At 34.3% G+C, this 17,217-nt stretch overlaps 1 protein-coding gene across 7 annotated transcripts in view; it reads right to left on the bottom strand.

Moving 5' to 3' along the window:
- Window positions 1-17,217, bottom strand: part of EXOC6 (exocyst complex component 6) — a 277,514-nt gene that overhangs the window by 136,447 nt on the left and 123,850 nt on the right. For all 7 annotated transcript variants that reach the window (XM_047824816.1, XM_047824814.1, XM_047824819.1 and 4 more), the window contains 2 exons: window positions 10,042-10,194; window positions 8,642-8,710 (listed from right to left, as the gene is read on the bottom strand). In XM_047824816.1, coding sequence (XP_047680772.1) covers window positions 8,642-8,710; window positions 10,042-10,194 — 222 coding nt within the window. The remainder of the gene's footprint in view (window positions 1-8,641; window positions 8,711-10,041; window positions 10,195-17,217) is intronic.

Below are 17,217 nucleotides of genomic sequence, written 5' to 3'. Positions count from 1 at the left end.
AGTATCACAGAAAAAAAATCTGACTTCATGTTTTGACTGAAATAAATATGTTAGTATGCACTATGGGATATAATATTATGAAAACCACTGAGAAATAAATTATAAAACTAGTCAAGATTAAGATTATTTAAATCCAAGGTGATTGTTTTATCCATTCATGTACCTTAAAAAGCAAGGTAATAAATCACTTTTCATTACTTAAATGCTGTTTCTCATTACCAAATTTATAATAATGCAATGTAATATACAGATACAATTGTAAGTTACTTACAAAAGGAGGAGTATGATTAAAAAAAATCAATATGCCTTCAGTAAATATGTGGACATACATAAAATTTTGATGTTCAATTTTGGAAATAAAAAAAAACCAAGTATAAAAGTCAGGTATGACACATTAATTTTGTTAGATATGGTAGAAACTAATCAGTCTAGCAGCCAGTTTTTATTTTATTTTAATATGAAGTCAAAAATATCACAATTTGGCAAATGGCTTTTAACAGTTTTTCTGAATCACAACTTACATGAATATGAAAGAATGGGTTAGTCAATGTAACTTCAAAACTTTAGCAGCCCCAGAAAATACTCCAGTTATATTTAAAAGATTCCACTTCACTAACTCATATTATTTTGACTGTTTTTCTTTACAGCAAATGACACATCCTAAGGATGAGTATTAAGATTAGCCAAAAGCACTGTCTATATTTAAACACATACGTCAGTTTTACATTCAAATTTTCCTATGTTCTTGCTTCTGTACTCTCACAATACTCCCTCTTAAAAAGCAATATATTCACTGTCAACAGCTGGAGAACAAAAGAGATCAGGACCTTAAATGAAAATTGGTCATTATTCCCACCTACCATGTGTCAGAACTAAGAATATCCCAGGGCGCCTGGGTGGCTCAGTCGGTTGAGTGTCCGACTTCTGCTCAGGTCATGATCTCACTGCTCATGGGTTTGAGCCCCCATGCTGACAGCTCAGAGCCGGGAGACTGCTTCGGATTCTGTGTTTCCCTCCCTGTCTGTCCCTCCTCCTGCTTGTACTCTCTCTCCCAAAAATAAAAAACAAAATTAAAACATTAAAATTAAAAATAAAAAGAACTAAGAATATCCCACCACAAGACAAAATATATTTTTTCTAACATGGTTTATCCTTTTCTGCACAAGAAAAGAAAGGCACGCTTATGTGTACACACTCCCTTAATTAACCATTAAAGGAGACTTCCTTATTTGGTACACTGGAAGTTTTTATACGACAATGCACAAAGGCAGTTATCAGTGAAGAATCAATACAATGGGTATCAGTGATGGACGTGTCTTTCTTTTATAAAGTTAGTGTGGTAACCTCCAAGATGGCCCCCAAAGATCTCCTGTGTAGTCCCATCCCACAGTCCAACCAGGGGTTGATCTATGTCACCAGTAGGATATAGCAGAAGGTATGTCATTTATGATATTAGATTACTAAGGACATTATGTCTTTCCTTTCAGCCTCCCTCAGATCACTCACTCTGGGGAAGCCAGCTGCCATGTCATGAGGATTGTCAGGCAGCCTTGTAGACAGCCTATGTGGCAAGGAACTGAGGCCTTCTGCCAATAGTCATAACAGAGGCAAATCACCCAACCCTTGTCAAGCCTTCAGAGAGACTACAGCCCTCACTGACATCTTGACTAGAACCCCATGAGAGACTTTGGGCCAGAATGGCCCTGCTAAGCCACTCCCAGATAGCTAACCCTGTAAAATAATAAATGTTTGTTAAGTGCAGCAATAGATAATTAATATAACATCTTAGGTAGTTTTTCTATAAATAGACACCAAATGATATAATAAGGAAGCATTCAAAAGGGAGACTGTTCCAGAAGTGAGGAAAGCAAGGAAGGACATGAGAGGAAGCCAATCAAGAATGCCAGATTCAGAGTCCCTAAACAGCTCAGTCAGTGGAGCATGTGACTCTTGATCTCAGGGTTGTGAGTTCCAGGCCCACGCTGGGTGTAGAGATTATTTAAAAATAACAAAATGTTTAAAGATTTTTTTTTAATGTTTATTTATTTTAGAGAGAGCGCGCGCACATAAGCAGGGTAGGGGGAGGAGGAAGGGGAAAGGCGCAGAGAGAGGGAGACAGAGGATCCAAAGCGGGCTCTGTGCTGACAGCAGAGAGCCCGGTGCGGGGCTCAAACTCACAAACTGTAAGATCATGACCTGAGCCAAAGTCAGACGCTTAACCAAATGAGTCACCTAGGTTCATTAAGATTAATAACAAAATCTTAAAAAAAAAAAAAGAGTGCTTGATTCAGGCAAAAAAAGTCTTAAAGAGGATAGGCTTCAACTTGATCCCACAGTAAAACTCTAAAGAATAAATTATACTGCAGAGGGATTTTTTTTCTTTTTTGGTTTTTGATTTTTTTTTTTTTAGGGGAGTAACCTGTTCTTTTATTGATGCAAGTACCTCCAGTCACACCAAAACTGACATCTTACATTACGGTACAGCTTTGTACTCAGAGTTCATCTCAAAATACCAAATATCATAGTTAGGGTATGCATCAAATTGGGAAAATAAAGGAGAGAATGTAGGCACACGGTCAGGCAGATAACAGAACAGATGACCCAGTTTAGCGCACACTGATGTGAAAGCTCCTTAACACATGTACAGAAAATGTTCTAACATTGTATTCCAAATATATATTCTCAAGTTCTAAGCCCTGATTTATCTCAACTATAAAAACAAAACAGTATGTACAATCTAGAACATCTGAAAAGTGCAAAAACACTGTAACAATACTGTGTAAAGATTTGTGCTCCCCCCAGGGCTGAGGACTCTAAGGAACTTCTAGCTGTTATGAAAAGAGATCCAAGGGGATCTGGGCAGAGCACCAAAAGTAAGAAGGTGGGCTGAGGTTCCCGGAGAGATCATTTTTAGGAAAAAGCGGAGGATCTAAAAATTCTTTCCTTAAAAATTCTAGGCCAGGACCCTTTGGAAAGTCTATAAAACCACTTAAAGTCTGAGGACAGCAATTCTCACACTACCTGCAGTATTCCTTATTTTAAGAAAAACGGTCCCTGTACACACAAACTTTATAACATGGCCAGCTAAGGAAATTCACATAGCTCTTAGGATTTCTCAAAGCCTTAGAAATGATAAGCTATATTGTGGTTATTATTTGCAGCATTTTCCAAAGAGAACCTTTTTCCCCCCAGTATACCTATTTTCCTTTCATACATTTGTTCAAACAGAGCTTGGACAATGCTACCTTAAGGATTTTGGACATAGAGTTCTTTGGCTAAAATGGACTTACAACCAAAACACCTAGTCCTTGAAATCATACATATTAATGAAACCCTTCTACGATAATCCTTTTATCATTTACTGAGTGCTACTATATACTGGGCACTACGCTAAGCATTTTATTACTTCTATTTACTCTAATATCCAACATAGCTTTATAAATTGTTATCCATATTTTGCAAATAAGAAAATCAACTGAGAAGAGTAATTTGCCCAGTTACTACTAGAAAGTAGTGGAATGAAATAACAAATGAAAGGAAAATAATTATAATAATAAAGAGGAATTAGCTTTACCAAATTTGGTCATAATTTTACTTTTACCAATTTTTGGCTATATATACCAACTAGAAGTTTTCTTGCTAATGAAAGTTTATTTACATTTATAGAACAGTAAAACCTTGCTCACACAGTAAAAAAGGGAAAAGGTCTTGCCTGAATTAGTCAAAACTGACATCTTTTAAAATGCAGGTTTCTTAAATTTATAAATTCTTTATATAAAGAAATAAAAGATATAAAAACATACAGAGAACTAAAAGTAAGTTATCAAAAATTATAAATCAATAGTTCATTATAATAACATATAAATTCTGAGACTTTTCATTAATTTGAATATTTGGCTATTTGACTCACAGATTCTTTATGAATAATCACAAAGCTGACTGGAGTCTAAAACTTTCTATCATTCTATTGGTTCTCTACCACTGACTTTTGATCATTTTGATAATTTAATTAGGCTTTTGTTTCTTTCATTTTAAATCATGAAAAATGAAACATAATTTAATACCCAACATATCATTCTCAGGAAAGCCACACTGAAACCTCATATAATATCTGTTGGTTCAATATTTTTTTGCACAAGGTATAAAAGACATATTATTTCCCAGAGATTAATGCCTGTTGACATAAGCTACCAGGATAAAGATATATGAAATAATGTTACTAACATTTAGTGTGGTATTAAAGAGCCAATTACTAATTCAGCAAATTTTTATGAAGTATCAGATGCAATGAAAGGCACTAGGGAAAGAACAATAAACAACATTGTCATGGTCACTATCCTTCTGGATCATGCAGACATTAGAACAAGGATAACACAAACTAACAGAAGTGCCTGTTGGCACTCACTGCAGTTTACTGGGCCCATGTAAGACAGAAAAATTAAGCATTATCAAAGCAAAAAATCATTCTTCTCCACTAAGACCAAAAACCTATAGGGAAAAAAAAATCTAATTTGAAAGGAGTTTTTAAAGAATCAAACCACAACACAAGCCACTTTAACGACTGAGATAATTAAGAACCTCATCTTGATTAGAATCCAATATGATCTAATTTAAAAACAAAACAAAGAAAAAAAGAAAAAGAAAAACTTGAGATCAGACAACTGGAAGCCAATTTTTCTTTTTTTTTTAATTTTTTTTTAATGTTTATTTATATTTGATAGAGAGAGAGAGACAGCATGAGCAGGGGAGGAGCAGAGAGAGAGGGAGACACAGAATCAGAAACAGGGTCCAGGCTCCAAGCTGTCAGCACAGAGTCCAACACGGGGCTCAAACTCATAAACCGTGAGCTCATGACCTGAGCTGAAGTTGGATGCTCAACCGACTGAACCACCCAGGCACCCTTGGAAGCCAATTTTTCAATGTTACTATATATATCAATGTAATCAATGTAATCTTGATGGAATCTATCCTCTCTCTCAGGTTATAAATGTGGGTAAATGTATATACTACTACCTGATATTATAAAACATAAAACACTAAATTTGAAAAGAATCTAAGCAGTTAAAGTATTTTATAATCACACACACATTTGAAAAATTATTTCATCATAGAATAGACTAAAAGTATGATTGTTTTTACACAATAGTATAATTTAGGGGTGCCTGGGTGGCTCAGTTGGTTAAGCGTCTGACTCTTGGTTTCAGCACCAGTCATGACCTCATGGCTCCTGAGTTTGTGCTGTAAGCATGGAGCCTGTTTGAGATTCTCTCTCTCCCTCTCCTTTTATTTGTCCCCCAATCATGCACATGCGTGCATGTTCTCTCTCAAAATAGTAAACTTTAAAAACAAAACAAAAATGATACTATAATTTATTACAGCTTTACCAAGAAAAAAAATTTTATAGGTCTATTCAAGAATGCTCAAAAAAAAAAAAAAAAAAAAAGAATGCTCAACACACTTGAAACATCACTAATTTGTAAAACAATACATTTAGATTGATATTGTGCTTATCACTTTTATATTGGCTCATAAGTACAGAGTTGGTCCTGCTTTTACTAGAGAGCTAAAAGAAAAAATTAAGCTAACTAATGAAGATAATGCTATTTGCTCTAATTAACATAATTACCATTCCTTTTCAATTATTTTAATTTTAACTTAATCCAATTTCAGTGAGTAATCCAAACCTCAAAACTCCTTACCTATAAATGCCTTCTGTAGATATAGTTAAATATAAATGCCTTCCATAGACATATTCTAAGTGCTGAAAGAAAAAGACCAAAAATTCTATATCTAGAAAAACTACTCATAAAAACCAGAGAAGAAATTAAGACATTCCCAGATAAACAAAAACTGAAAGAATTTGATGCTAGTCGACCTCCCTAAAAGAAATACAAAAGGTAGTCCTTGAGGCAAAAATAAAAGGACATGACAGTAACTCTAATTAACATAAAGAAATAAAGTCTCAGTAAAGGTAATATAGAGGTAAATATAAAGACAGTATAAACATACTTTTATTTTTGTAATTCCATTCTTCTGATTCAGAAAACAACTGTATAAATAAATAGTTATATTATGGTTTATATGTATAAAAATGTAAGTAGTATCTCAATAATAACACAAAAGAGGAAGATTAATATGAACTAGAATGGTTTTTTAAATTTTTTTAATGTTTATTTTTGAGACAGAGACAGAGCGTGAACAGAGGAGGGGCAGAGAGAGAGGGAGACACAGAATCCGAAACAGGCTCCAGGCTCTGAGCTGCCAGCACAGAGCCTGAAGCGGGGCTCGAAACCACGAACCGTGAGATCATGACCTGAGCCGAAGTCGGATGCCTAACCGACTGAGCCACCCAAGAGCCCCTAACTAGATTGTTTTAAGGTAGGATGTAAATTATAATCTCCAGGGCAAACACTAAGGAAATACTATATATATTACATGTGTGTACATATATATGTTAATTATCATATATTACGTTTATTTATATATTTAAATATATTTATATATAATTAACATACATATATATGTAGTTATGTTACTAATATATATATGTTTAGATATGTTAAAAGAAATGACAAGAGAATTAAAATGGTTCATGAGAAAACATCTACTTAATGCAAAAGAAAGTATTGGAGGGATAGAACAAAAAAGAAATAAGATATATTAAAACAAATGGTAGGTACAAATTTGATCTTATCAGTGATTACATTCAACGCAAATGAACTATGGGGCTCCTGGGTGGCTCAGTTGGTTAAGCATCCGACTTTGGCTCAGGTCATGATCTCACAGTTCATGAGTTCGAGCCCTGTGTCGGGCTCTGTGCTGATAGCTCAGAGCCTGGAGCCCGCTTCAGATTCTGTGTCTCCCTCTCTCTCTGCCACTTCTCCACTTATTCTCTGTGTCTGTCTCTCCAAAAATGAATAAACACTAAAATAAAATTAAAAATTAAATTAAATTAAAATGAAATGAAATGAAATAAGAGCAAATGAATTAAATTAAACACTCCAATCAAAAGGCAGAAATAGGCAGACTGGATTTTTAAAAATTCATCTATATGCTATCTATAAGAGACATACTTTAGATTCTAAAACACAAAGAAATTGAAAATAAAAGGATGGAAAAATATACCATGCCAATAGTAACCAAAAGAGTTAGAGTGGCTATACTAGTATCAGCCAAAATAGACCATAAGCCAAAAAAAAGAATACACAAAGAATGACATTTCATAATGAACTAAGGTTAATCCATCATGAAGATATAATAATTATAAATATACATTCACCTAAAAACAAAGCCTCAAAAATACATGAATGAAAAGTGGCAAAACTAAAGGAAAAATAGATAATTCAACAGTTACGATTGGAGACTTCAATATTACCATTTTCAATAACAAATAGGCAGAAGACCAACAAGGAAAGAAGATTTGAGTAACAGTATTAAATCAACTAGACCTAACAGATGTCTACAACACACCACAACAACAGCCAGATACACATTCTTCTCAGATGCACATGGAACATTCTCCAAGATAAACCATATGTTAGGCCATAAAACAAGCCTCCATAAATTTAAAAGGCCTGAAGTCATACAAAGTATGGTCTCTGACCACAGTGAGATAAAATTTGGAATTGGTAACAGAAGAACTTTTGGGAAATTCACAAACATATGGAAATGAAACAACACACCCTTAACTACCTGTTGGGTTAAAGAACAAATAACAAGAAATTAGAAAATATTTTGAGATGAATGGAAACAAAAAAACATACAAAAACTCATGGAATGCAGCTAAAGCAGTGGTTAGAAGGAAATTTATAGCTGTAAATGTCTGTATTAAAAAACAAAAAAGATCTCAATCAATAACCTAAACTTCCAACTATGTGAAAGAAGCCAAGACACAAAAACCCACATTTACTATGACTCTATTTATATGAAATATCCAGAAGAAGCAAATCTACAGAGATAGAAAGTACATGCGTGGTTGCCAGGGGCTGAGGGAGGGGAGAATGAGGAGTGATTATTAATGGGTAAGAGGTTTCTTTCTTTGATAATGAAATGTTCTGGAATTAGCTTATTTATTTATTTAGAGAGGGAGAGACAGCATGAGCAGGACAGGAGAGAGAGAGAGAGAGAGTACCCCAAACAGGCTTGAATTCAAGAACTGTGATATTGTGACCTGAGCCAAAACCAAGAGTCGATGCTTAACTGACTGAGGCACTCGGGCGCCCCAATAATGCTATTATTTTTCCAAAGAATAATTGTTTAATCAAAAATGAATATAATGTTGAAGAAGTAAACATATGTAGAAGCAATATATTTTAAAATAATTATGATGCAACACTAGCACAAATATAAGAAGGGTGAAATGAAAGTATATTGTTAAGGTTCTTCTACATGAAGTGGTATATCACTTGAAAGCAGATTATGATAATTTATAGAAAAAAGTAAGTGCTTTACTTGCAGGGAATATTTCACAAATATTTATGCATGAAGATTTACAACTCATTGAATTTATGGTAAGCCTTCAGAAAAGCAGGCCTAAAATGTGTACATGTCTTTCTTATTATACAAATATTTATGTGTATATACATACATATGTGCACATATACACAGACACACACACTATACATATACAAAAGATACTCACCAAAACAGAATAAATGTGTAAACATCGGTAAACAGGAGAAAAATCAACCAGATCCTGAACAGTTAAGACCTGAGAAATAAAACCACATTTTAAATATGAAACTACTAGCTTACTGTTGGATAATGTTAAGTTAAAGATAGACAAGGAGACTCATAGACTTCATGTTATAACATTTATCAACTATAAAAATCACATAGTATTAACACAATGCCTTTTAATTGTCTTGGCTTTTATTCAATAGTTCATTCTTTATGTATTAATCATCATTGTTGAGTATTTTAGATTATAAGGTGATTAAAGGACAGAGACTGTATATCACTAACATGCTTGGGAGGAGAGAATATAGAGATTCTCTGAATACTGATTAAGAAAGAACAAAAAAGTAAATTTCAAAACCATTTATTTAATTTCCAGAGACTAATCAGGACTCACTAATTCCACATTAAGAAGACATTAAACTGTCTTAGGCAGTTTATTTGTCTGTATTCAGTACAATATCAGACTCCACAACATATGCATATACATACACACATACATGGAGAAACACACACATAAATGCATATAGTCTCACTCATCTTCAGGCATATAGTAGAAACATACATACTGAACATTCAGTTGTTTTCAAAGCACAGAGAAGACCATGGGCATACATTCATATGGTTTATCAGTTAATTAAAAGTTCTACTATGCCCTGACTAGGACCTTAGAAACAGAATTTAAAATCTCAATGACAAAGCAAAACTTAACAGCCTCCTCATGGTATTAACTAAATTCAAAAAACATTCAAAGGAAAAGACAGAAAGTAGGCTCAACTGAAGACTTTGTGTACAGAGTAAGATTAGGAATAAATTTGGATACAGAGGATGAAAGAAAGTGAATATTTAAGAATAATTTCAAGTTTTCTAGACATAAAACTTTTTCAAGAATTAAAAAACTTTAATCATATTAGAACCATTCTGTAATATCTCAGCACTAATGGGGGGTGGGGGAAGGTGGGCTTTCCAGAATTAGTCTAAACAGCAAGGTCAAGCCATCATGAAATTAAAAGTTTGCCACAGATAATTAAAATGAGTGATCACTACAAAAAAAATCATTACATTTACAATTTTACTGCTAATTATGGCAGAACACCCAGGTTCAACTACCTATGGCTTATAAATGTAATCTAGAATATATCCTGTTTCTCTGTCAATTATGCAGTCTATTATTTCAGATGACACATTGCTCTAATAGCTCATTACAAACTGATCTACATAAATTCAATTTGCACATAGGAAGACTGACAGTCACAAAGATGTACATCACAACTGAAAAGAAGAAATTCATGGAAAAAAAAATAAAGAAAGGGAAGAAGAAGAGGGAGGGAGAGAAGGAGGGAAAAAGGAAGGAACTCCTGTCACCTCTTCTTCATTCTCATCCTCTTCCTCAAATGCACGTTTCAATTCAACTTCATTCCTTTCTTCTGGAATTCTATCATTGAAGTGCATATTCTTCCCAAATTGTACACGATTTTGCTTCTGCAAAGCAACACTGAAGGTTTTCTGCTGTTGTGCCTATATTGGAAAAAGAAAAATTCAGATTATTACAACAATTATTATGATCAAAATCAGTTCAAGAATTTGTTCATATTTTCCCATCTTTTTAATGGGCTTGGGTAAAGGATTTAGAGTAATGTCTCATTTTTTATTCATGATTTATGTTCTCAGTCTTCTTTCTGGACAGTTGTGCCAGGGTTTATCAATATTATTTGAAAATACTAAGAACCAATTTTTGGCTTTGTTGATCCTCCCTAATGTATTTTGTTTTCTCTTATGTTGATTTCTATTCTTGATTATTTCCTTCCATTTTCTTTTTTTTAATTTTATTTTACTGTGGTAAGTGTACTTAACATGAAATTTACTCTTAACAAATTTTTAAGTGTATATGCATTTACACATACTAATATTAATATATTAATACATTGCTGACTATAGGTACAAGGTTATACAGCAGACCTCTAGAGCTTATTCATCTTGCCTAACTGAAACTTTAGGTTTGCTGATGAGTAACTCATTTCCTCTTTGCCCCAGTTCCTGGCAACCACTATTCCACTCTGTGAGACTATGAATTTGACTATTTTAGATACGTCACAATTTCCTTTTTAAAGACCATATACCACATACCACTATACGTATATACCACATTTTCTTAATCCACTCATCTGTCAATGGACATCTGTATTATTTCCGTATCTTGGATATTGTGAACAATGACGCAATAAGCATGGGAAGTGCTAATCTCTCTCAAGATTCTGATTTCAATTCGTTTGGATTGATATCTATCTAGGATTGCTGGATCATACTGTAGTTCTATTTTTAACTTTTTGACTCCCCCTCTCTCTGCCCTTCCCTCACTCATGCTCTGTCTCTCTCTCTCTCTCAAAAATAAACATTAAAAAAAATTTAATAACTTTTTGAGGAACCTCCTCAAAATAGCAACTATACTATTTTGCATTTCCTCAACAGTATGCAAGGCTCTGATTTCTCCACACACCTGCCAACATTAGTTGTCTTTTGCTTGATAACAGCAATCATGAGAGGGGGGAGGTGATATATCCCACAGTGATTTTGATTTGCATTTCCCTAATGGTTAGTGATATTGAGCATTTTTTCATATACCTGCTGGCAACCTGTATGTCTTCTTTGGAGCAATGTCTATCCAAATCCCTAGCTGATATAAAAAAAATTTTTTTTCTTTAATCTCTATTTTTGAGAGAGAGAGACAGAGTGAGAGTGGGGAAGGGACAGAGAGGGAGATACAGAATCTGAAGCAGGCTCCAGGGTCTGAGCGGTCAATACAAAGCCCAATGTGGGGCTCGAACTCAAACTGGTTTGACCTCAAACCATGAGATCATGACCTGAGCCCAAGTCCCCCTCTGAACCAACTGAGCCACCCAGGCGCTCCCCCTAGCTGATTTTTAAATCAGGTCATTACGGTTTCTTGCTATTGAGTTTTATGTAGTCCTTATATATTGTGGAAATTAATCCCTAATCAGACCTACAGTTTGCAACTATTTTCTCCCATTTTGTGGATTGTCTTTTCATACTGTTAATTGCTTCCTTTGATGTGTAGAAGCTTTTTAGTTTGGTATAAACCCACTTGTTTTGTTTTTGTTACCTGTGCTGTTTGGGTCATATCCTTCTATTTTCTTTGAATTTAATTTGTTTATTGTTTCTCTAACTCCTTGAGATGAATATTTATGTCACTGATTTCAGCCTTTCTTTCCTAATTCATAAATATAAGGCTATAAATTTCCCTTAAATGTGACTTTTGCAGCACCCTACAAGTTTTGATATGTCATACTTTCGTTACAATTCAAAATATTTTCTGGTTTAAATTGAGTTTCTTCTTTGATCTATGGATTATTTAGAATTTTACTTCTTAATTTCCAAACCTACAGAGATTTTCTACTTACCTATTTTTTCTGATTTCTGGAATAATTCCAATATGGTCAGAGAACATACTATCATTTCAATCCTTTTAAATTTCCTGACATTTGCTCCATGAACCAGAATGTAATCAATTTTGGTAAACGTTCTTTAAAAAATGTATATTCTGAAATCATGCAATATACTGACATATGTCAATTAGGTCAGTGTTGTTAATCATATTATTTGAAAGGACTGTATCTTTATTAATTTTGTCTACTGTTCTAGCATTTACTGAGAGAAGTGTATTATTAATATCTCCCATTATGGGGGCGCCTGGGTGGCGCAGTCGGTTAAGCGTCCGACATCAGCCAGGTCACGATCTCGTGGTCCGTGAGTTCGAGCCCCGCGTCGGGCTCTGGGCTGATGGCTCAGAGCCTGGAGCCTGTTTCCGATTCTGTGTCTCCCTCTCTCTCTGCCCCTCGCCCGTTCATGCTCTGTCTCTCTCTGTCCCAAAAAATAAATAAACGTTGAAAAAAAAAAAAATTAAAAAAAAAATATCTCCCATTATGATCAAGTTGTCGATTTCTTTTAATTCTGACAATTTTTGCTTTATAAATTTTATTTTATTGTGGGAACAAATTTAGAATTATTTTCTTGATGAACTGAATCTTTTTATCTCTATGAAATGTTCCTCTTTCTTCTACTAATAATTTTGTCTTCAAGCCTGCTTTGATATTAATACATACAAATTTTTGCTTTATATATTTTGAGACTACATTATTATGGGAAAAAATTTAGAACTGTTTATTTTCTTGATTAACTGAATCTTTTTATCACTATGAAGTGTTCTTCTTTCTTCTAATAATTTTGTTTTAAAGGCTGCTTTGATATTAATACACACACATCAGTTTTTTTAATTGATGTTTGCATGAGGTATCTTTTCCATCCCTTTGCTTTCAACCTCTCTATATGTTTACATGTAAGGTATGTCTCCTATAAGCAGAATAACTTAATAGAAATTTTCAAACCCACATCAATTCTCCTTCTAACTTATATGTGGTTGTTGTCTTGCACTATTTTAAATAAAGGGGCAAAGGTAAGAGTTGATAGTAGCTGAATCATATCAAAGTAAATATAATACAGGTATGTGAGAGGGAAAGGTATTATCCTTGTGCAAGTCATGATTTAGAGGTAGTGTGGGTCCAAAACCAACATGCCAGCAAAATAGTTGTCATAAAATAGTTTCTATAAATATGTAAATCCTATGTTTTTGTTTTACACAGCCAATATAATATATGCAATTTTACCCAAGATAGTTGTCCTGTTTACCTGTAACATCTCTGGGTTTTTAACTGGGATCATTTTGTCTGAAAATAGTATTTCTTTTATGTAGGTGTGCTAGAAATAAATTCTCTAGGTATTGTTTATCTGAAAAATATCTCCATTTCATCTCAATTTCTTTTTTTTTTAAGTAAACTCTATCCCCAATTTCTTTCTTTCTTTCTTTCTTTCTTTCTTTCTTTCTTTCTTTCTTTCTTTTTTTTTAAGTAAACTCTAACCCCAACATGGGGCTCGGATTCATGATCCCAAGGTCATGTGTACCAAGATGTGTCACATGTCATACTAACTGAGCCAGCCAGGTGCTCCCATTTCACGTCCATTTCTAAAAGACATTTTTTGGTGGGTAAACAATTCTAGGTTGACAGATAAGATTTGTTAGCACTTCAGATGTATTAGCTCACTGTCTTTTGGTTTCCATTGATTCTGCTGAGAAGTCAGCTATAAATTAGTATTATTACTGCTCTTTTAAAGATAACAGATTTTCCCCTCTGGCTGCTTTTAAGATTTTTCTTCTTTACTTTTCTAACATTTTACTATTCTATGCCTAAGTATGGGATTTCTGTATTTCTCCCACTTAGAATTCACAACACTTTTTGAATCCATGGCTTCAAGGTCTATCCATATTGTTTATGTCCATCTCTCTTTCTTCCCTTTTGGGACTATAATTACACATATGTTAAACTTTTCCATCTTATCTCATATGTCTTTAAACTCTTTATTTTCTATCCTTCTGTTTCTCTGAGCTTCAATTTGGATAACTTCCTCTGACCTACCTTCTGGTTAATTAATTCTCTCTTTGGCTGTGTCTAAGCTGTTCTGCCAACTATACACTGAGTTCTTAATATGTTCATATATTTTCAGTTCTGAATTTACAGATGGTTTGCTTTATGGTTTTAACTGATCTGCCAAAATTCTTAATCTTGTCTTATAGTGCTTTGACTATGCTAACTTTAAAGTCCATGTCTAACAGTTCCATTGCTTAGACTTTGGTTCTCATCCTAGAGTTAGCTTTATATGAATTACCAAAGAGTATATTCCTCTTCATTTCAATGAGTCAAGTTAAATAATGATTCAACTATTTTAATGACCTTCGGTTTGGAATATTGTCAGTTTTATAAAAGAATTCCCACTAATTCTTTCTGAAGTGAAAAACCAGCCACATAAAATCTAAAATACCAGAAAAATTAAAAAGATATACATGCATGAAAGTACATAAAATATGCTGCCTTAACTTCAATTGATTATTGCTAGTGAAAAAAAAAAGTTTAATTTTCTGAAGCCCTAAAGTTACATGGGACCATTTACTTCCTGAGCTGGCATGTGTGTCTGTTGGTGGGAGGGAGTGGTTCACTCTTTGGCCAAAATCCCAACTCTATGAAATATCCACTAACCAACCTCACGGAAAGAACTACAGTATCAAGCTGTCCAAACTAACTTTGTCAAGAGTTTTCTGTTTTCAGAGAAGTATAAATCATTTTTTAAAAGCACTGCTTCCAAACTGTGTTGTATGCAAAACTAGCAGTATCAACAAGTATTTCTTGAGAAAAGGTTCTATACTCATTTAAGTTAAATAAACATTATATACTGTATCCCTTTTCAAGAGATTTAGAATTCATAACTGAAGAAATATGCTTAAATTTAACTCAGATTTCCAAAAGTTATTCGACCATTTAGTCCCCTGTTTTCCACTATAAAAATGTGTGCCAGAAAATATAACATGGAAAGTGTTAACTGAGACTATGAATTTTAGGTATTTAATTGTTAATTAAACATCACTCTACTCACAGTGGACTCATCTCTCACATTAGAAAGAGGGGGAAAAAACTACAAGTACTACAAGTTTTGTTTTTCACCTTACAAATTTTCTCTGGGTGGCTCAGTCAGTTAAACATCTGACTCGATTTTGGCTCAGGTCATGACCTCACAGTCATGAGATGGAGCCCCATGTCAAGCTCTGCACTGAGTGAGGTAGCGCTTAAGATTCTCTCTCCTTCTCCTCTGCTCCTCCCCCACGTTCTCTCTCTCAAAAAATTTAAAATATTTTTAAAAATAAAAAATTCTCCCCAAAGAAGCTAAAACTCAACTCTAAGATCCTTTAAAAAAATAACTTTTTGTGCAACTCAATTTGAGCATGGCACTAGATCCCAGGAAGGTAAAAATAAATTGGATATAACCCATCACTTAAAAAGCTTACTGCCTAGTTAAGGATACAAAATTAAGCAATGATAATGTAGTGTGAAAAGTATACAGGATATAGACTGAGGAGGAAGTGACCATCTCTTGCTGGCAAGAGTGAGACAGAGAAAGGCAGATTCCATAGAATAGGAGATGCTTAAGCCAGCTTTGGGGGAAAATGCACGAATTCAGCAGAAAGGAAATTTGGAAAAATGGAAGGCATTCTAAATAGAGGAAACAAACTGTGTATTCAAAAATTTGTAAGAAATCCATTACTGCTATATCACAGGAAGGAGTACCAGGAGATGAGGCTTTTGTTTCACGCTGAAGAATTCAGATTTAGGTAAAGGGTCACTGGAAGTGACTAAAGAGAAAGTTGTCATACTCACATTTTAGAATAGCAAGCAAAAGACTAGTAGAGATAAGGAGAATAATTAATTTGATATAACAACAGTCTAGGTACACAGAAAGGATACAGAATCGACAGAAATTGAGAAGCAGAACTGATCGTTACTGAGTAGAATTTAGTAACAAATTACATAAAGAATACAAATACTCCTGAGAAGTCTAAAGTGCTCCCCAGTTTCTGCCTTGTGAAAACTGGACATATTACTCTGTGACATAATAAACATAGGAAAAATCAATACATTTTGTAAGAAGATAGTTTACTTTTAGAAATGCTAGATTTGATGTGCCTATAGGATACTCAAGCAAATATATAACAAGTAAATCCACAAATGGGACATTAGATAATGGAATTAAGACATGATTAGGAAAGGTTTCTGTGACGAAAGGTCTGTTTAAGTTGCAGAGGTAGGGAGCTTGACGCTTTTTACAAGAAAATAATGGTAATAAACTCGGAAGAGTCCATTCCCTTTCAGCAGGAAATTCTCATAAACCTGAAATCCTAGGGCCCATGACTTGGTGGACTGCCTCGGTAGAAAGAGTCCAGAGCTGATTCACGAAAAAGAGGTCCAAGAAGATAAGTTTAATAATGAAACTTAGTTAAAACTGACTATATAATAGAACATGAACTTTAAGTGGTTTTTGTTTTGTTTTGTTTTGTTTGTTTGAGAGAGTGCAAGAGGGGGAGGGGCAGAGAGAGAGGGTCAGAGGGTCCAAAGTGGGCTCTGCGCTGATAGCAGTGAGCCCGATGTGGGGCTTGAACTCATGAACCGCAAGATCATGACACTCAACTGACCGAACACCTAGGTGCCCCTAGAACATGAACTTTAAACTATCATTGATATCCTTGTGCTGAAAATACTTTACCAAGTGATTATGGGTTTTTTTTATCCCCATTACATACACAGAACTCCTTGCTCTTAGGAGACTTAGGAGAAAAAGTACTGAAGACATTGTGATGCTGAAAGCAAGAATGTAATGTTGAAGAACTCTCCAGTGTAGAACACTCACTCATCAGAGACAATCAGTCAAAAGGACTTTATATCCTGAGAAGAAATGGGAGATGCTACAAGAAGAATCAGAGGCTCCCCTGACTCTCATTTTATTTATTTTTTAAACGAAGAGTTGGATTTTTTTTTAATGTTTATTTATTTTTGAGACAGAGAGAGACAGAGCATGAACAGGGGAGGGTCAGAGAAAGAGGGAGACACAGAATCTGAAACAGGCTCCAGGCTCTGAGCTGTC

The sequence above is a fragment of the Prionailurus viverrinus genome, chromosome D2 (assembly GCF_022837055.1).
Source record: "Prionailurus viverrinus isolate Anna chromosome D2, UM_Priviv_1.0, whole genome shotgun sequence".
Classification (NCBI taxonomy): Eukaryota; Metazoa; Chordata; class Mammalia; order Carnivora; family Felidae; genus Prionailurus; species Prionailurus viverrinus.
The sequence above is the reverse complement of the archived record's forward strand: the minus strand, read 5'-3'. Positions and strand labels throughout refer to the sequence as shown.